This window comes from Zingiber officinale, chromosome 3A (assembly GCF_018446385.1).
Source record: "Zingiber officinale cultivar Zhangliang chromosome 3A, Zo_v1.1, whole genome shotgun sequence".
In the NCBI taxonomy this organism is placed as follows: domain Eukaryota; kingdom Viridiplantae; phylum Streptophyta; class Magnoliopsida; order Zingiberales; family Zingiberaceae; genus Zingiber; species Zingiber officinale.
Genome location: NC_055990.1, coordinates 102,627,998 through 102,650,499, shown reverse-complemented (window position 1 = coordinate 102,650,499; position 22,502 = coordinate 102,627,998). Strand labels below are relative to the sequence as shown.

The 22,502-nt window shown below is 36.3% G+C and overlaps 1 protein-coding gene across 2 annotated transcripts; it reads right to left on the bottom strand.

Annotated features, from left to right (window-relative positions):
- Window positions 1–12,131: 12,131 nt before the first annotated feature.
- On the bottom strand, window positions 12,132–22,242 carry LOC122052197 (probable tocopherol cyclase, chloroplastic). 2 transcript variants are annotated; one of them, XM_042613611.1, is made up of 10 exons: window positions 21,760–22,242; window positions 20,572–20,816; window positions 19,001–19,077; window positions 17,959–18,035; window positions 16,687–16,856; window positions 15,939–16,036; window positions 15,248–15,355; window positions 14,206–14,322; window positions 12,811–12,960; window positions 12,132–12,726 (listed from the first exon to the last, which is right to left on the bottom strand). In XM_042613611.1, exons 1-10 carry the CDS (start codon window positions 22,035–22,037, stop codon window positions 12,553–12,555), a joined length of 1,494 nt encoding a protein of 497 aa, XP_042469545.1. In that variant the 5' UTR covers window positions 22,038–22,242; the 3' UTR covers window positions 12,132–12,552. The 2 variants fall into 2 exon arrangements, with proteins under 2 accessions (XP_042469545.1, XP_042469544.1); XM_042613610.1 differs by lacking the exon at window positions 21,760–22,242 and adding an exon at window positions 21,132–21,156.
- Between the last annotated feature and the right edge of the window lie 260 nt (window positions 22,243–22,502).

Genomic DNA, 22,502 nt, shown 5'->3' with positions numbered 1-22,502 from the left:
CTACTTCATCTTTTAAAGATTTAATTTCAGTTTTTGATTTTTTAAGCAAGGTAGACAAATGTGTAATAGTCTTATAGCATTTTTCTAAGTGAGAAGAGGTTACCTCTTCATCATCCGAAGATGATGAAGCCGCGGCTGAAGTGCTTGCGTCCCCATCACTCCCGGAATCAGATTCCTCCCTTGCCATGAGTGCTAGTTGCCTTGTGCTCTTCTCCTTCTTCTCTTCCTCCGATGAGCTCGAGGAGGATTCATCCCATGTGGCTTTGAGGACTTTCTTTTTCTTGGCCCTTTCCTCCTTCTTCTTTAGCTTTGGACACTCGCTCCGATAGTGTCCTTTCTTGCTACACTCATAGCAAGTAACGTTAGACTTATCAATATTTTGATCTACAGTTTTACCTTTGTATCTCCTGCTTCTTCTCATGATCCTCCTCACAAAATTTGTCATCTCGCTTGATGATGATCCACCTTCATCATCGGACTCGGAGGAGGATGAAGATGAAGGAATCTCTTTCTCCTTCTTCTTTTCTTTCTTTCTTCTCCCATCCTTGCTCATTTCTCCTGCAACCAAAGCTATACCTTTCTCCTTTTGACCTTTGTTAGCAAGTTCATGAAGTTCCATTTCACAAAAGAATTCATCTAACTTTACAATTGAAAGATCCTTAGAGACCTTGTAGGCATCTACCATAGATGACCACAAGGCACTCCTCGGAAAGGCTTTTAGAGCGTACCTTACAAGATCGCGATTCTCCACGCGTTCATCCACGGAATGGAGACCATTGATGATCTCTTTGAATCTTCCATGTAGCTCACTTACTGTCTCATTTTCCCTCATGGTGAGGTTTTGGAGTTGGTTTAGGAACAAGTCTCTCTTGGCGATCCGAGAGTCCCGAGTTCCTTCTTGGAGCTCGATGAGCTTGTTCCATAGATCTTTTGCGCTCGTGAAAGGACCTACCTTGACGAGTTGGTCCTTTGCTATTCCACATTGCAAAGTGACCACTGCCTTGGCATCGGCTTGTCCTTTGCGGGTTTGCTCGGTGGACCACCTCGAGGAGTCGAGTTCCTTACCTTCTTCGTCCTTTGGAGGCGTAAATCCTTCCTTTACAGAAAACCACATGGAGATATCAGTTTTGAAATAATACTCCATGCGACTCTTCCAATATTGAAAATCTGCTCCATCGAAGAAGGGTGGTCTGTTGGTGCTGAGTCCTTCCTTCATGGCCATCTTCTTGCTCCTTAGGATGTTAGTCCAGATGAAGAGCACCAGACTCTGATACCACTTGTTGGGACCCTTTGGATGGCTAGAAAGGGGGGGGAGTGAATAGCCTCCACCAAAATCTTAATCTTTTCACAAAAATTCTAAGCGAGTTTGTTAGCGCAGCGGAAAATAAGCAAACAAAAAGAAATTATACGAGAAAAGAACCAAGCACCACTAACACAAGATATACGAGGTTCGGGGATAACTTGCCCCTACTCCTCGGCGTGTCCGTAAGGTGGACGAGCCCTTGATCTTCGGTAGATCACACCCCGGATGACACCGGCTAATGAAGCTCTCCTTCTCGGTGGAGAAACCTCTCCTCAAAGTCTTCGAACAGATTTAAAATGAAGCACACAAGACTTACAGATCACAGTGGCTCAAAGAAAATCGAAGTAAGCTCACAGCCACGAAGATGATGAAGACAGAGTCCAAGAACACAGCAAGCTCTCAACCGAAACACACGCAGCTTTTCACTTGCTTCACGTTCACTTTTTCTTTCCAGCATACACTGCTTCTTATGTCTCTGCATTCGATCAGCCTGCACCGGATCGCTGCCAACCTGCACCGAATCCCTGCTGCAAGCTACGGCGTCGCCAATCGCTTCTCTTCCTCTTCTGATTCTCTGAGCTCACACCAATAGAACCACGGTCTTCACTGGTGCCTCTGAGCTCGAACCAATCACCAGGAGTTAAGCCAATCGCCACCTGATCGCTGCCAGAAACACAGCCAATCGCAACCTGTAGCCGTTGTTGCTTCAAATGCATTTGACGCAGAGAAAGCAATGGAAAGATCCTTTGTCTCATTCCTTTGATGAGGCTTAATTTGAAACTAAGCACTGGTATGGTACCTGCAACCTGTATCTCCAAAAGACTCACAGCAGAAGGTTAAACAGAGATAGGCAAAAAGAAGTGTGAATCAGAAAATATCAGAGAAAGCGCATGCACAATGAACTTAACTGTGGATCGGTCAGCAGACCGATCACAGACCCTTGGACCGATCGGACAGCGGCTGATCGAGGTCGGATCGATTGGTCGTGGCGGCCGTCAGATTGGATGTGGATCGGTCCATAGAACGATCCACCCTTTTTCTTCTGCGACATTTTCTCTTGATCGGTCTACGGACCTATCAGTTACACCAACTTTCACAGCTGTTTCTGACCACAATCGAATTCAGCTAATTCAGCACGCCTGATCGATCACCGGACCGATCAAAAATTTAGTCTCACTAGATCGGTCGCGGACCGATCGGTCATCAAGTATCCTGGATCGGTGCATTGACCGATCCAGCGCTATGTGATACTAGGATTGGTCCGAGAACGAGCTCACGGCCCTCTCGACCTAACCCGGTCGAGCGAGCTCCGGCCCTCTCGGACCTAGTCCGGAGAACGAGTGCCGAGCCCTCTCGGCTTCGTGCGGTCCGAGCGAGCTACGAGCCCTCTCGACCTAGTCAGGAGAGCAGCTCGAGCCCTCTCGGCTTCGTCCGATCTAGAGGCAGCTCGGGCCCTCTCGGCACGGTGGGAGAACGAGCTACTGAGCCCTCTCCGACTTCGTCTGGTCCAGAGAACGAGCTACCGAGCCCTCTCCGACTTCGTCCGGTCCAGAGAACGAGCTACCGAGCCCTCTCTGACCTGGTCCGGAGAACGAGCTACCGAGCCCTCTCCGACCTAGTCCGGAGAACGAGTTACCGAGCCCTCTCCGACTTCGTCCGGTCCAGAGAACGAGCTACCGAGCCCTCTCCGACTTCGCGTGCCAAGTTTCCAACTTGGACTTTTCCCTTCCACATGATCAACCTTGATCAGTAATCAATCCGAGTTCAATTAACATCTGATACAAACTTAAATCAGTGTTAACATCAAAACAACAGCCAGATCAGACTGTATCAACAATAAGTCCCTCCCTACAACTCATGAATCAGGAATTCTCACAACAACAAGATATAGTTGATATGGATTATACATGAATGAAACCTTTTGATAAAAATCTTTCAAAAACAATATTCAACTAATATTATCAACAAATATGTTATGTTAAAATGAATGAATAAAAGCGTAATAATATTTTTATTGAGTGGTTATAGAGACAATAATTCATAGTTTCATTAATAAAATTAATAAATGAAAAGAGCACCTCAAATTATATAATCATCAAAAGGGAGTCTTTGAAAAAATGATAATTTACCAAAAGATGTACTTAGGTTTTTGAATTTACCAAAAGAAGCATACTATTTTAGCATTTACCAAATGGCGCACTTTTTTAAGTGGTCTTCCTATTCTACCCTCCTGACAAATTTAATTAATTTCCTTTTTCTTTTCTTTGTCATTTCACTCTCTTCTCTTTCCTACTATGCATGCAACGTATCTTCTCTTTCCTTCTTTTTTATCTTCTCTTTGTTTTTTTTTCAATTTTTTTCTCAAACATGTTATAAGAGATCAAACCCACGTTGGGCCTGATATCTCTTCATATCAGGCCTGTAACGCCCCACCCTCCTCACTACTAGTCTGTGAGGGCGGAGCACTACTGGACTACTAACTTATCTTAACTAACATTGCACACATGTGAATATCAATACATTAAACTCTCTAAACATGCAATTAATGACAGCGGAAACATGAATAACTTATCCCTACATTCTACTCCAGCATATATACACAACTAAAACTATACATCAATCTAAACATGCTGAAATATATGTATTAATCTGAACATGCATACAACCATTGTACAACTCATATAATAGGTCTAATGTACATAAGAATTTAAATGAAAGAATTCTAAATACATGGCAATCTTAATAAATTTTTATGCTAAATCTCAAGACTTCTATAGTCCAGGCATCACACATCCATCCTCACCTCCTTGTCGCCTTCCTTTACTATAACTTTTCCTTTCCTTTATCTACAGTAAGAGGAAATGCAACTATAAGCAAAATTACTTAGTAAGCGCTATCTAACTCATAAAACTCGAATATGCATGTGAATAAAATAAATCTAAAACTGAATGCTTTAAAAGAAATACTACACATGCTCATCTAATAGCAAAAGAAACAAGACATGCTGAAATGCTAAACATGTAAAGCTTATTTCACTTGTTCAAAACTTATACTTTTATACTTCAGAATAATAAGTTTAACTGAACTGATACATAAGCTGAGCTAAACTGGTGCTAGGCTAATGTTGAATCTGAACTGTATTCACGTAACTGATTTGTGAAGTTTTGAAAATTATTTTCATAATAGATAAAAATAATAATCATGCTGCTGATGGATGTGTGATGCCTGGACTATAGAAGCCTTGGGATTTAGCATAAGAATTTATTAAGATTGTCATGTATTTAGAATTCTTTCATTTAAATTGTTATGCACATTAGACCTATTATCTGAGTTGTACAATGGTTGCATGCATGTTCAGATTAATACATATATTTCAGCATGTTTAGATTGATCTATAGTTTTAGTTGTGTATACATGCTGGAGTAGAATGTAGGGATAAGTTATTCATGTTTCCGCTGTCATTAATTGCATGTTTAGAGAGTTTTATATATTGATATTCACATGTGTGCAATGTTAGTTAAGATAAGTTAGTAGTCCAGTAGCGCTCCGCCCTCACAGACTAGTAGTGAGGAGGGTGGGGCGTTACAAGTTGGTATCAGAGCAGTTCCTATTCTCCAACATCATACATCAGCACCAACCTTGTCGTCTTCAAGTAAGAAAGTATTTAAATTCTTTTATTTAGTATGTTTTTCCTTATTATTTGTAGTATAGAGAAATTCTTAGAAATATTTGTTTATATGTGCTTAAGCTAGATAAAAGTTCTTGTTTGTCTTTCTATGTTTTTTTTAATATGTCTAGAGAGTATAGAGATAATTTCAAATTTTCTCTCTCTACATAATTAGATGTTAAGAAGAAAGATGGATCTATGCGGATGTGCATAGATTTTAGAGCGCTGAACAAAATAACAGTTAAGGACAAGTACCCTCTTTCCAGAATAGATGATCTATTTGATCAGCTAAAGGGGGGCAACAACATTCTCTAAAATAGATCTGCACTTTGGGTACCATCAGTTGGAAGTGAAAAGAAGTGATACACCCAGAATAGTTTCCAGGACCAGATATGAACACTACAAATTTGTAGTCATGCCATTTGGTGTGACTAATGCACCTGCGGTCTCTAGGGACTTTATAACAGGTCTTCCAAGGACCACTAATGGGTACGATGCGATATGAGTGATAGTGGACCAAGAAGTTAAGAAGACTAAGGGACAAAGAAGTACCATTAGTAAAGGTCATCTGGCAGAACCAGAAGGTAAGTGCTTCTCACCTGCAGTAGGAGTAGCTTTTGGAAGTTGATTCTTCTTGTTTTTTTTCAAAGTATGATATAGGGAGCAAAGTACTTGATGATCTACCGTGAGTTTCATTAAGGATACAAAGGAGGAATTGTTTAGGTTTGATATGTAGTTATCTTCTGCTATTAGTTCCTATTACATGATGAAGTAGTTCCTCCTTGCTTTGCTGTTTGTGAGCACGAGTAGTTTCCCATTAGCTATTAGTTGAGCATGTGTAATTTCCTTTGCTGTAGATGTGCACGAGAAGATATACATGATGAAGTAGTTCCTCTTTATTTGTGAGCACGTGCAGCTTTCAGTTGCCATGAAATTTAGTTCAAATTGTTTAGAGTTTATAGTAACATTTCAGCAAGTTTAACTTGGTATTGTGCAATGGAAAAGAAAGTAAAAGAAGCTCCTTTTGAAGTTCTGTGGATTTCGGATGGTGCTATAAAGGGGGCACGGATAGTTTTCCTTTAGGGTTTATAGTGCAGATTTTTTGTGGATCTTATAGTGCAGATTTTTAGTGGAATTTATAGTGCAGATTTTTTTAAAAAGATTATAGTGCAGTTTGGTTAAGTATTATAGTGCAGAATTTATGTTTGCATAGTATGTAGAAATTGTGTAGCATAGAATGCAGAATCTTGATTAGTAGAGTATGCAGATTTAGTTTTCAGTTTGTGATTTTGGCTTAGTATTCCAGTTTAGATCATGTTGTAACATGCTTAAAGATCTCTATTGCTCTATAAAAGTATAAGCTTTACATAGGTATCAAGCTTTAACAGATTTTTAGTGTGGAATAGCTATGTGTAGCATTATAGATTTTGAATTATTTAGCATTGCAGTTTTGATGGTTTAGCATTGGAAGATCCAATTAGATCTCTAGTAGCTTAATTAGATTTGCAGATTTTATTAAGCTTACAAGTGCAGATTTTATTAAGTTTACAAGTGCAGATTTTATTAAGTTTACAAGGGCAGATTTTATTAAGCTTACAAGTGCAGAATTTTGTTAGTATAGTATACAGAATTTTGATTAGCATAGTATGCAGATTTTTGTTTATGCATTTCAAAGTTAGAATTTGTTTAAATATTTCAGTTTTTAAAGAAGCATTCTTTTATTAGAGGTATTAACAAGTATAAGAAAGATAAAGAAAAGAAAGAAAAAGGTCAAGGCCTTAAGTAGATCCCAAAGTCAAGACCTTAGGGATTTTGGCACACAATGTGCTTGTTAAAATGCCAAGGCATTTAAAGAAGAAGTAATTAAGATAAATCAGCTTATAAATCAGTATTTTACTTTTATCAGTGGCACTGTGTTGGACTCTTAGTTGTCCTTGGGTTGGGCTCCCATAGTTGTCCCCTAGGTTTAGATAACCTAGTAAACCCTACTAGATTCGGGACTAGCTACCTCGGGTCTAGTTAGGGATACGCGCATAATAAGTACAGTTGTCGAGCCCATCAGCAGCATGATTATTATTTTTATCTATTATGAAAATAGTTTTCAAAACTTCACAAATCAGTTACGTGAATACAGTTCAGATTCAACATTAGCCTAGCTTCAGTTTAGCTCAACTTATGTATCAGTTCAATTAAACTTAATATTCTGAAGTATAAAAGTATAAGTTTTGAACAAGTGAAATAAGCTTTACATGTTTAGCATTTCAGCATGTCTTGTTTCTTTTGCTATTAGATGAGCATGTGTAGTATTTCCTTAAAAGCATTCAGTTTTAGATTTATTTTATTCACATGCATATTCGAGTTTTGTGAGTTAGATAGCGCTTACTAAGTAATTTTGCTTATAGTTGCATTTCCTCTTACTGCAGATAAAGAAAAGGAAAAGTTATAGCAAAGGAAGGCGACAAGGAGGTGCGGATGGATGTGTGATGCCTGGACTATAGAAGCCTTGGGATTTAGCATAAGAATTTATTAAGATTGCCATGTATTTAGAATTCTTTCATTTAAATTGTTATGCACATTAGACCTATTATCTGAGTTGTACAATGGTTGCATGCATATTCAGATTAATACATATATTTCAGCATGTTTAGATTGATGTATAGTTTCAGTTATGTATACGTGCTGGAGTAGAATGTAGGGATAAGTTATTCATGTTTCCGCTGCCATTAATTGCATGTTTAGAGAGTTTTATGTATTGATATTCACATGTGTGCAATGTTAGTTAAGATAAGTTAGTAGTTCAGTAGCGCTCCGCCCTCACAGACTAATAGTGAGGAGGGTGGGGTGTTACAAGGCCTATGTGGGCCCAATATAGAGAGATATCAAGCCTAACAACAGGGGAAAAAAATTTAAAAAAAATTAAATTTTTCAACACCTCTGTCCACTACTAGAAATGTCGAAAATAACAAAGGAGAGCATATTTAGACTCCATGCAATTTTAGAAATCTACAGGATCTGAAATGATTGCAATCTGAGTACTCTAAGTCGATCAGTGGGTTTTGACCGAAACTCACTAATGGACCTAGAGAGCTCCGATTAAATCCATTTCAGTTTCTGTGGATTTTTAAAATTACAAGAAGTCCAAATATGCTCTCTATTATTTTTTTTGGCATTCATAGTGATGAACCAGAGGTTTTAAAAAAACCTAAATCTACCGTTCTTTTTTTTCTGTTTCTTTTTTTTTTTTGTTATTAGGCCTGATATGAAGATATATCAGACCAAATAACAAAAATAAATAAATAAAGAGAGATTTAGGTTTTTCAAAACCTCTAGTCCACCACTAGGAATGCTAAAAATAATAATGAAGAGCATATTTGGACTCCTTGCAATTTTAGAAATTCACAGGAACTGAAATAGGTGCAATCAAAGCTCTTTAAATCCATCAGTGGGCTTCGGTCAAAATCCACTGATGGACCTAAAGAGCTCCGATTACACCCATTTCAGTTTCTATGGATTTCTAATATTGCAAGAAGTTAAAATATGCCATCTATTATTTATTTCAACTTCTAAAAGATGTTAAAATATAATAAGAAAAAAATAGCAAAACAATCCCCATACATTTTAGGTTTTTGAAAACCTCTGGTTCACTACTAGGAATGCCAAAAATAATAATGGAGAGCATATTTGAACTCCTTACAAAATTAGAAATCCACAAAAACTGAAATGGGTGCAATCGGAGCTCTTTAGATCTAAATCTCTCTTTCTTTCTTTTTTTTTTTTGTTATTAGGCCTGATATCTCCCCATATCAGGCCCAACGTGGACCTGATATGGGAGATATCAGGCCTAATAACAAAAAAAATAAAAAAAGAAAGAAAGAGATATTTAAGTTTTTCAAAACCTCTGGTCCACCACTAGGAATGTCGAAAATAATAATGAAGAGTATATTTGGACTCCTTGCAATTTTAGAAATCTACAGGAACTGAAATGGGTGCAATCGGAGTTCTCTAGGTCCATTAGTGGATTTCGGTCAAAACCCACTTATGGACCTAGAGAGCTCTGATTGCACCCATTTTAGTTTCTGTGGAATTCTAATGTTGCAAGGAGTTAAAATATGCTATCTATTATTTATTCTAACTTTTAAAAGATGTTAAAATATAATAATAAATAATCAGTAAAACATTCCCCATACGTTTTAGGTTTTTCAAAACCTCTGGTCCACCACTAAGAATGCCGAAAATAATAATGAAAAGCATATTTGGACTTCTTGCAATTCTAGAAATCCACAGGAACTAAAATGGGTGCATTTGGAGCTCTCTAGGTCCATTAGTAGGTTTTGACCGAAATCCACTAATGGACCTAGAGAGCTCCGATTGTACCCATTTCAGTTCTTGTGCATTTCTATAATTGCAAGAAGTCCAAATATGCTCTTTATTATTATTTTCGGCATTCCTAGTGGTGGACCAGATGTTTTGAAAAACCTAAAACGTATGGAGAATGTTTTGTTGATTATTTCTTATTATATTTTATCTTTTAGACGTTAAAATAAATAATGGATTACATATTTTAACTCCTTGCAATATTAGAATTCCACAGAAACTGAAATTGGTGCAATCGGAGCTATTTAGATCCATTAGTGGGTTTTGACCGAAACTCACTTATGGACCTAGAGAGCTCCGATTGCATCCATTTCAGTTCCTGTGGATTTCTAAAATTGCAAGAAGTCCAAATATGCTTTCTATTATTATTTTCAGTATTCCTAGTGGTGGACCGGAGGTTTTGAAAAACCTAAATATCTCTTTATTTTTTTTCCCTTTTTTCTTTTTTTTTTATTAGGCCTAATATCTCCCATATCAGGTCCACGTTGGCCCTGATATTGGGAGATATCAGGCCCACATTGGGCCTGATATGAAGAGATATCAGACCCAACGTGGGCATGATATTTCTTCATATTAGGCCTAATAATAAAAAAAAAAAATTAGACCTAGAGAGCTCCGACTGCGCCCATTTCAGTTTCTGTGGATTTCTTATTTTTTTAAGGAGTTCAAATATGCTCTCCATTATTATTTTTGGCATTCCTAATGGTGGACCAGAGGTTTTCAAAAATCTAAAATGTATAGAGATTGTTTTGTTGTTTCTTTCTTATTATATTTTAACATCTTTTAGAATTTGAAATAAACAATAGATAGCATATTTTAACTCCTTGCAATATTAGAATTCCACAGAAACTGAAATGGGTGCAATCGGAGCTCTTTAGGTCCATCAGTGGGTTTTGACCGAAACCCACTGATGGAACTAGAGAGCTCCGATTGCACCCATTTCAATTTCTGTGGATTTCTAAAATTGCAATAAGTCCAAATATACTCTTCATTATTATTTTTAGCATTCATAGTGGTGGACCAGAAGTTTTGAAAAACCTAAATCTCTCTTTTTTTTTCTTTATTTATTTTTTTTTTATTTTTTATTTTTTGTTATTAGGTCTGATATCTCCCATATCAGGCCCACGTTGGGCTTGATATGGGGAGATATCAGGCCCACATTGGGCCTGAATTTGGCCCTGATATCTCTTCATATCAGACCTAACAATAAAAAAAAGAAAAAGAAAAAAATGGCAAATTTAGGTTTTTCAAAACCTCTGGTCCACCACTAGGAATTCCAAAAATAATAATGGAGGACATATTTGGACTCCTTGCAATTTTAGAAATCCATAGGAACTGAAATGGATGCAATCAGAGCTCTCTAGGTCCATTAGTGAATTTCGGTCAAAACCCACTGATCGACTTAGAGAGATTTCAGATTGCAATCATTTCAAATCCTGTAGATTTTTAAAATTGCAATGAGTCTAAATATGCTCTCCATTGTTATTTTCTACATTTCTAGTAGTGGACCAGAGGTATTGAAAAATCTAAATCTCTTTTTTTTTTTCCTGTGAGCCTGATATGGAGAGATATCAGGCACAACGTGGGTTTGATCTCTTATAACATGTTTGAGAAAAAAATTGAAAAAAAAAAGAAAAAGAAAAAGAAAGAGAAGATAAAAAAGAAGAAGGAAAGAGGATATATACGTTGCATGCATAGTAGGAAAGAGAAGAGAGAGAAATGACAAAGAAAAGAAAAAAGAAATCAATTAAATTTGTCAAGAGGGTAGAATAGAAAGACCACTGTAAAAAGGTGCGTCATTTGATAAATGCTAAAGTAATATGCTTCTTTTGGTAAGTTTAAAAACTTAAATACACATTTTTGAAAAATTGTCGTTGAAAAAAATAATGGACATCCCATCAAATATTTTATTCCCAAAATATCTCATATTCAATATTGTTATACCAGCTAACTCTTATAATATATAAAAATTATCCTGTAAATGTTACAGAAATTATTAACTGCTACAACTATTTTAAAAATAATTTTGATTAATTTAAAGTGATTTTAATGGGATTTAAATAATTTAACCAAGTTAACAAAGAATATTTTGTTATAATAATATTTAAAATTTAAGATTTATGTTTCAAGATTTTAATATTAGAATTTAATCACATATAAAAACTATACAATAGTTGCTCTAGCTTATAGAAACTACTTCATAACTGCTACATTAGGAAAAATAAACTATTTCAATATTCATACTTTAAAATTTATGATTCAATATTTTAAAATTTAAAATTTAGGTATAATATGTAAAAGTTATTTGATAGTTATGACAGCGTACAGAAGTTACCCAGTTACACCATGCTACTTAAGTAGCTATGAAAAATCAACCATTTCATTAAAACCTTAAATTCAAAATCATAACTCTAAACATTATTATATCAAAACAGTTTTTAGTAACTTAGTCAAAATTAAAATTATTTTAAAATAATTATAGCAGCTACTTAATAGTAGTTTCTATAATGGGTAGCACTTAGTCATAGTTGATAAAATAGGGCTGAAATTAAGGATATTATCGGGATAAAATAATTGATGGGACATCCATTTTGACTTTTTTATATCCAATACTTACCGGCACAATGAAGACATGGGACATGGTAGCACCAATCCTAATCAATCCAACGGAAAAGTTCCTAAAAGCCAAGAGAAAAACAAAGGCAAAAAAAGGAACAACTAGGGAAGGAATACTTCCACAGGAGACAAGTTCTGTTGATAGTTAGCCAAGGGCAGTACAAGTGTATCTTAATTTCGCTAACCTGAAAGTTGAAATAATAAGTTAATTTTGCATACATGTGTTATCATCTGAAATGATAAGTTATATATATATCAGATGAATTCGGAACACAACTTACATACGCTTACACTTAGAAGTCGATCCCATAACATTCATCCCTATTTGGGATTCAAATTATGATCCTTTTATTTGTTCTTCTAAATACTTCACCACTACAGTTAAAATGCTACATGAAACAGAGAGTATTCATCCATCAAGAATATTTTATCTATTGGGTTCAAAGAGAAAACTGATTTTCAAGATTGCAATATGATGATCGATCAGTTGGTGTTCAAGATTTTCTTACTTTCGGATTTTCTTTCTTGACTTACCCTGGCTCAGAAGTTGTGTTCCAACTCTGGTCATGAGGTCAAGTTGGAATAAGACAATTCAAAGACCTGGAGGCTTCAGAAATGGCAGAGGAAAGAAGTTTTCGGCATCAACATTGACAGCCAATGCCCGCTTTATCAACTCCGGCGGGGAGGTTGTCCCCTTCCAATTGGAAAACCATGGACCACCACCGACTTCCACGGCTGCCATGTTGCTGGTGACATCCAGGATCAACTGCAAGCAGATCGACAATGGATACAGTGTACTTGTTGCCACACAAAATATAGTAGTTGGAGACAAAAATGATCAGATACAAACCTTCCCCTTACTACCATCGAAATTGCGTTCCCAGAGTTGCAGCTTTAGGTCACCAAAACATGTGTCCCTACAAGCCACAACGAGTCCAGCTTCAATGGTTGGAGCTCGCAAAGGCGTTCCAGGGTCTGTTGTGGTGGCCTGTAATTCAACCTGTGTACCATTCCACCAAACCGTCGTTATAAATTTTTCTTTGGCAAAGGAAAAATGATGAAAAGGAATAAATCACGAGCCTACATCATGTCAAGATAAAGGAACTAGTGAACATATTTAAATACATAAATAAAAAATGAATCTAGGAACGATTTAAAACTGAAAATTTACAATTTCTAAACAATATCAAACACATGTTTAAGAAATATGAATATATATTCAGTATTTATGGGATCAACGATTTCAAAACCAATGCCAGTTTCAAGCTCAAGAATGTTGTACATTAAATTAGGTCTTGACAAACACTGTTTACATTCTATGAGCATTTATCTTAGTCATGTCAATAGAAGGATAAGATCTAGATAAATGATCACAAATAATTGGGATTAACAAGGCCTAATGATTATTAACAAGGCCTAATAATTGGGATAAGATCTAGATAAATAATCACAAATAATGGTGTATTGTTTCAATTTACTTTTTGATAACATTTATATCTGGAATTAATTTAAAATCCTAAATCTAAAAACACTCATATTAATTTGCTATTTAATAAAAATATAATTTTTAGCTATAAATTTTATTCTATGGTTAATTCTTCTCAATCTCACAAATATATGAATGGATTCTTTGCCCAAGGGCTTAAAATTTTGCGATAAATAATTAAACAGTCGATGTTAACATTAGCATAAATCATGACTTGGAAACAATCTCCTCCCTCCAGTTGTTTTCCTTCTAGGTTTTGCCCTATCTATGGATCTGATTGCTATCAGCTCTCTTGCTTCAAGCTCACAGTTTGGTCTGACCATAGTAGTTTGTTAGAAATCATAAGCATATAATCGAGGACTTTCCTAATCGATTGAGACCTTATAATATGATTTTCCAGATCAAGCATGTAATTAATTGAACTGCAAATCTCCGTCGAACATCAATCAAGACTATCATACCAGCCCAGATTAGTCAATCTAGTTACATATTTATCATATTCACTTAACATTAAGAATCTGCCAAAAATTTACTTATGAACACTCATCATTTATACATAAACCAATAACCAATGTAAAAGAACAAAGGAATAAACATCATACAGAAATTAGAATAATCATCTGGCGAGGTTTATTTCTAAACCAGGCTAAGGCAGGCAACGGAATTTCACCATTAATCATTTGCATCGGCTAACATTAAGTCATAAAACATTCAGTAATAAGAAACATAAACGGAGTTCATGGAATACAAGGGAGTCACCATATGTGTGTTGTTTTCTGCAGACATATGCCAAAAGCCCCACTTAGCTACATCCCAACTGACAGTTCCATTCCAAGGCACAAATTCATAGAACGATCCACCATAATGGACTCCAACCTAAAGCAGTTAGATGTTAGAATATACTGCCAAACCTACAAGTTCATCTTAAAATAGAAAACTGGAGAAGCAGGTCTTGGTAAAATAGATTCTTGTATCTGATTCTAAAATAAAATCAAGCAAAGAAAGATTTTTGCTGACACATTATACATTATGATACACTAACTGTTAAACTACAAAAAATTAGTATTTTTTTTTTTGATAATCTAGGTATCCAGCTCTTACGATCCGACTAATCCTAGAAGTGACTGACCCGACCCCATGGAAGTTTCTCACCGGCTACCAAAATAAATCAAGAAGCGTAAATGGGTCCTGGTGGATGGCCCAACGTCACAAGTAATTTGCACTCCTCAAGTGTAATGTGCCCTAAGTGAAATTCGAACCCTCATTGCCTAGGGAGCTCGTCCCACCACTTACCATCGCACCGTAGCCGTGGGGGCTAAAAAATATTAGTTTGATCCTTCAGCCACCAATCAAAATCATCAACATTCAAATATTTTGCTAGAGAGACCATCTAATTGTCACACGTGAAATAATAGTATAAGATTACATGAAGAAATGGCATAACTAATTTTCACTAAGAAAATTTAGAGAATGCAAGTTTGAGATAAAACCATGGTTATTATTATTATAGACTATTGTAGGTTTACTTGTCCAATTAATTACATCAGCTAAGAAAAGATGTGCTAATGCTCGATAGAGCGAAATATTTAAACAGTATAAAACCATATCATTAAGGTGTCTATGTTTGATTGCTAACCCACTTATGGGCAACTGACATAAGCAAATCTATTAGAACTTAGTTTTATTCAAGTATAGAATACATGATGTCTACATATGTTTTACTGATGCCAAGACAAGTATCTGCATCCATATAAATCTATATGTATACCTTGTCTTACAACATAGACACATGATAACATACCAAGGCAGCATTTTCAAAATTTTCAACAAATCCAGGCAACTTCCTCAAGCCCCCAGCAGCAGTCAGAGCAACCTGACCTGATGCACCTTCGAAAACATTACATTGTATCTGCAATAGATTTACAGACATCAACAAGGAAAACAGTGAATACATTTATCTAATTATAGCAGCTAAAGAAGTGAAGCTGAAACTTTTTTTGGTCAGGGAACTATACAAGATCTATCCTAATAAAAAAAATGAGATATGGAAAACAAATTTTTATGCTTCAGATTCCTATAACATAATGCTGTTAGCCATTCATAATAAACAGGTTACCAAAGCAAAAGTCATAGAATTATTGATTAGTCATCTTACACGAGATGGTGCATTTGTTCTTTATGAATAGGTAACATGTGACACTATTGAGAGTTGAGACTAGGTTTTATCACCTTTTCCTATTATTTTCATATGAAATGCAATCAGTCATATATAAGGACCAATCTCAGTCACAACTCTTGATGAGAAGAGGCCAAGTTTTTGATACATTCGGCATGAATATCTAACTAGAACTGTAACAGATGTATTTATCTCATAGGAATTTCTCCAATAGGTTGCATTTCAAACATATAAGATTGTTGAAGGGCATTTGATATCACTCACACAGTACATTACTAGTTCATAAACTGCGATCACAGTAGAGCAAGGAACTCACCCAAAACCATTTTCTTGGAAATCCACCACCCCAGTTCTTCTCAGAGTAGGATGGAGCATTTTCAAATTCAAATCGCTTTCCATCCCATTCTATCCAACCTGTAAATTAGATATACAAGTCAAGCATGTTAAAATAGCAGTTTTATGGATGTGATTTTTGTTTCATAACTCTAGATCCAGATGTTGGATCAGCACTGTAAGTACATGATATATACCATGTGACTAAAATATATTAGTTATGATATACAGATATATCAAAATATATTCAGTATGGCATTTCTTTGATGTCGAACATGTGAAGTAAATAATCTTATAAAATTCCACTAACAGTAAAGGTTATCTGGAGCCAGCTCAAACATATTCAAGATTTTGAGGAAGTCTAATTTACTTAGTGACCTTGCTTATTGAAATTTATTATAAATGAGCTCATATTACCTTCAATGCAAGCAAATAATTAGCATGAACAAACTCATTTCTCAAAAAAAGACAGTTGTAGTAACAGAAATCACTAGTTTAAGGAAAGTTCACTATCTAGCTTCTCCAAGAGCCTCTTAGACAAGTGAGGGGCATTCATAGATACACTGATACACCCAACAAAATTGGCATCATAGAGATATATGCTGGTTGTTTGGTTATGTATGAACATATTTTGGTTGACTAAAAAGGTTTGAATTCATTTTCGGAAAAAAAAATTACATAACATCAAGATGACTGAGGTTTCTTTCTCAGGTGTGCAATAATAAAATTACCTGTTGATAAACCACCTGCCATGCATATTTGCCAATGAGGTTCAAACACAGGGAATGTGGCGAGCCAACCAGCTGTTGATTTTTGTTTTGAGTTGACATCACCCCAGCCATACACTGGACAGGTGCTATATTCCCAGCGTGCTGTTTTCACAGTTTCAACATAATTTGACCTGCCAATTAAGGTTTGTAATGAAATTTAAATAATTGATGTCAAACAAGATCTGCAAACATAAAATTTTCTCTATAATCTAATATTGAAACAATGAGAATTAGGCAGCTTACTCAATTTTCTACTTCCAATGTACATTCAGAAATTAGCTGAGCAGTTAAAATTTTTGCTTTAAAATCTGGTATTGCACCAAACCGTTATTGAAGAACTGAATTGGTTTTCTACTCCATCATAGACTAGGTTGGTGATTGGGAGTTCTATTGTGTGTGTGTGGTAATGTGGTATTGGGTGTAGGATCGAAAAGAATTTAGATATCTCCACTTTGGGCCTAAACCCTCATGGTTTTGCTCTTGGACACTACCCAAAAGGCCTTATGCCAATGGAAACCTTGCAACCCCAACAATCCCTCCTCAAACAAAAGACCACATGCTTCCCACATCCGATCCTCGACCCACCAGGTCTTCCTGCCCCTCGGTCCAATTGTAGGATCGAAAAGAATTTAGATATCTCCACAATGGCATGATATTGTCCACTTTGGGCCTAAGCCCTCATGGTTTTGCTCTTGGGCTCTACCCAAAAGGCCTCATGCCAATGGAAATATCTTTTCTCTTATAAACCCATGATCTTTCCCATGTGTTTTCAATGTGGGACTATGTTGACAACCTTGCAACCCCAACATTGGGTACCTATTGTCTCATTGACACATCTATTTAGCAAATTAAACATGTAGAATAAACCAACCATATTATATCAAAAAGGGTCAACAATTTGGTTATGGCAGAGTAATAACCTCAACACATTAACAAGGCTCATCAAGCATCTAGGACTCAAATTCAAAATCTCAATTATGATCAATTTCAACAGTAACATAAAATATTCAATATAAATATTGCAATACTTTCAGTGGGGTGGTAATGATATTACAAATGCTAAATTCTCTGCTTTAGACAAGAAAGCTCAATGTGAATTTCCAATGTCTCTGTCAATACCTAAAACCACTTGAACTTTAACACAAGTTTATCCAAATTAAGTATTCCTTTGAAATGTGGAGAATACAATCTACAAAGACAATGTAATATGCAAACTTCACAAATAAGACATGCCTTCCATCATCACGTATGAAGCCCTGATGCCAAAGTGGACTGACTTGGAAACCCTCTAATACACGTTGATTGAATTCCTATATGAAAATCAAAAGCCAATAAGAAAGTATTTGATGTACATAAATGAAATAAATATATTCATTGCAAATATACACAAACCTCAGGAGGGATGCCAATTATGCATAATAGTTATAGAGTTCTCCTATTAATGCACATTGTAGGTATCTTTTTCAATTGTTTCTTTTTTACTGATATGATTGATTCTTTATTTGCTAGATCAACCATTAACCTCCACAACTCCATACTCTAGCCAAGCCACCTCAAACTTTCACAGTCGGTTTACAATGTCAAGTGGTGGTAAAAAAATATGTTAATTCCGATAATTTCCAACGACTTCCTAGTAAACTTCCATTAAAAAGACAGCCCTCTGACTATAACTCTTTTGCACATTCCATGAAGAAGTATGTCCGGATACTCAGGTATGGTGATTGGATATGTGATGGAGTAGGCCATGTGCCTTAACCGGTGATCTCACAAGAGGAGAGGAAAAGGGAATAAACAAAAACTTTATTCAATAGTCAAAACTTGTCCCAAAATAATAGATTGAGCTTCTCACAGTCCAACTTTATTCAATAATATTTAACCTAAACTTTTGAATCAGTTCATTTTAATTAAGTTGGTTTCATTCTGCATCACAGGAGAATGATGTCACTAAGCACTGGAGATGAAGATAGTCCAAGGTTGTCGAAGACTTGACCTAATTTTTAAATGTTGTATCATCGTATTTGATTGCTTTGTGAATTAATGTTGTATTACACTATCTAAATTCTTTGTAACCCTGTTCTGTCCAATTGGTCATCTGGAATTATAGCAGGTTAGATTATTATTCTATGACAATAGTTCAAGACATTAATGCATGAATATAAGTGAGAACTTAAATAATTACCAAATGAATTTATGAAAGAAAAAGAAACAAGAGCATTCAACTAAAGTAGAAAAATACTGATATCAGAGCCTATAAGAAAAAGCATTCATTTAGAACCTGTGGTTGGACCTCCCCTGTTGGAGCTGATCCTTTCCCAAGGAGAAAGGTGTTCCCCAACGTAAGTTCATGCCTATCTATGAAAGAAGATTTGTTTAAGGGTTACGCCAAATATTACTAACTATAACTGGTAAACCAAAAAGCAGAACATGAATGACAACATTACAGAAATAAAAATAGTGTCATAATTTGAGAACCAATGGACAACAATGTTGACAACTAAATAGCAAAATAGCCATCCTTCTATGATCGAGTTAGTAAAAGGGCAGGCAAAATATTAAAGCTGCAAACACACAAAAGAAATCTCAGTGTAAATAGTTGTGCTTAAATATAAAAGAAATTAGCTTGCAAGCCAGCTTTCTTCTCTTTGGAAGTCAAACAATCATGAGATATTATTACAGCTAGAAAATCTTTTATTCTTCCACATTTAGTAATTTGGTTTCTTAGCATAGCACTGGTATTGTTCACAAGTTCCATAATGCCAATATATCAACAGCATAATTATCCATTGGACTGCTCCTTCGGTTAGGAATCAGTTAGACTTGACTAATGTTGCAAAAAATTAAGGGGGTGTTTGGTTTGTGTTTTCCGCGTTGTTTTCTGTTTTCATTTTCTGAGAAAATGGAAAACGCGTTTGGTTTGCGTTTTCCACATTCATTTTTAAGAAAATGAGAGAGCGTTTTCTAAGAAAACGAAAAACGCGGAAAAGTCATTTTCTGAAAAACGAAAAACGCGCGTTTTTCAGAAAATGAAAATGAAAATGGGGCAAACCAAACGCACCCTAAATGTCCAAAAGTAACTTAGCCAAAGAAAATTTTAACGTGATTATTTGTACAATGTGAAAACTGTGTAACAAAGATGAAAGGTCCTAGGTGGCTCAAGGCACTAGCTGGAGTGAAACAAGGCCTTTTTATTTTTATTTTTTTATAAAAAATCAACAAACAATTGGACCTAATTATAGCATTAATTATGAAAACTAGTTCAACTTTCAGATTTTTGATTAATCTATCTTGAAAGATTACAAACTTAGCTAACTGATGGGACTCATGTATTATTGTTTGTTGTTTGGTTAGCCCTAATATCCATAACATTAGTTTACTTCTTTTATCCTAGGTTTCTTTTTGAATCATAAATTTATTATAACATCTGTTTTAATCAGGACAATATAGTTTATGAAATTAGATATTATCTAAGAATAGTTACATAACCGTAGATAGGTTAACATGACCTAGGCAACTGAGTTTCCCTCAATATCTATTAATTTGGGACTGTGTACAATCTTCATTACCACGAAGCTTAAGTGCAAACTTATACAAAAGAATCAAAATTATCCTCCACGCCCTTTTATGATAAATTAATGAAAATCACAAAATTACAATATTGCTTTAATTTTATGATATTAGACATGCTGTAAATGAGAATTGAAACTCAAATTATGTTAGCGAGGCAAATGCAATCATAATGTATGTTAGATCATTCAAAAATATACGACATAACCAGTTGATGTAAGTCACGCATGGAAAGCAAACAATATGTCATGAAAAGCCATTAGCATAAGCGAACAAACTTACTTCCCCAAAAGTTCTTCGATTCTTTTGTGAATTGACATATATATTTATCATCCGGGCCTAGAATCTGAGCTCCAACTCCAGTAAAACGAGGTCCATACACCACACTCTCTAGTGTCCCCATTCCATTAGGGAATGCTGGATTCTCCACTGAGTACATAAAGCAAAAGCTTTGTCGACAATCGGGGATTGAAACCTTGAAATACCATCCTTCAAAAAATAATCGTCTTGTTCGATCAAAATGGTACCTGACAAAGCCACAATAACTTATTGGAAACTGTACAAGTTGCACAGCACAAGACAATTAACTACACAATTCCTTCTTTTCTGCAAATGAAGCTTGCAGCTAACTAATAATCCCTAGCATATAATTTTAAATTATAACTTGAAGGAAAGAGGAAGAAACCATATAACTGATTGTGGTAAGCGTCTAATATTTTCACTAGCACTCAAGAATTGTGTTAGAATAAATCCAAAGAAAGATCAAATTATAATTGTCAGGTAAGGAAACAGTCGAAAAGACAAAACTCGTGAAAGGAACAGTAGCATATAAATTAGCATACATCCTGGAATTATCCAACAAGAATCAACATAACGTATCCCAACTTTCTTCATCCACTGGAAACTGAAGCCACAAATATTATCTCTTCGATTAGAATATAAAATGTAAAATGGTAAAACGTTTCCAAGTTAAAGTCCGCGAATGGTTTTAGGATCATCATAAATATCTATATACCAACGGTGGAGGTTAAAGACGACTTTAACGCTACATGTCAAATCAAAGCCCACAGTTTACGCAATAGACTTTCTTTGAAAGAAGAAAAAATGGAGAACCTCCCCGGACAGCAAAACCTCTCTCAGGAAAAAAATGGTTTCTTTTCTGTAAGTTTCTTGGTCTCGCACATCTCACAACATCTCCTAGGCTCTGGAACCCTTCACTAGAGAAATTCACAGCCTTGGTAAAAAGTATGCTGAACGCAAGCTGTAGCCTGGATTTTTAGTCCCACTGTCGAACCCAACAAGTGAAATTCTACTGATCCAAGGAAAAAAAAAAATGGGATGCGAATCAAAACGCCACAAGCATTTCATACCCAACAGAGAAAAGAAATCCAAGCAAAGATGGAACCAGGAAGGGATAATGGTAGTCACCAAGAATGTTCCTTTTTGTAACCATAGAAGAACACGCATTACCCGCTATGAGGAGTCCGGAGTTCTCTGTTCGGAGGAGTGGGAGTGTAAACTGGAGCGGCGGAGGCCGGCGTCCCATATTCCCCTTCCGAGTCCGTCGAGACAGGCTCCACGTCTCGAGAAGCAACCCGACACTTCAGCCCGTTCACAGAGAATGACCGACGGGAGGAGAACGGCAAATTTCCGGTCGTCAGCAGATCGGCAGGCCGGCGATCGGGGGCTGCCAACACGGCGGGGAAGGAACTCCGGCAGATTAGCGCAGCGGATGCGGCGGCATGCATTGCGTCGCCCCCGTTCTTCCTCCGGCTCGTCGCTCTCTTGAACGATCTTTTATCTCTATTTTTTGGCGGATTTGAGAAAAGCAAGAACAGAACAGATGACAGAGATTCAACGGAAACGTGTTGCTCGCAATCTTTGCTTATGATTCGCTCGTCGTTAAGATCGAGATTGGGCTTCGGACCAACTTCACGGCCCAAATCTGGAAATTGGAATCACCCATTTTGATTGATCGGCTCACTTTCAAGATCGAACGAATCGGATGACAATCGAACTATCTACATTTCTTAAGAACCATCGATCCAACAACTTCTCTAGGAGTTGGAACAATTCGATCAGTCCAATCCCTACCCTGCGAAGTAGGAAGATACAGCAAGCGCATGGCAATTCTGGCGTAATGGTCAAGGCTCCGCCGTGGCCCTGGCTCGACCGCTTTCCATCGCACCGCTCGCCGACGCATGCCTCCCGCT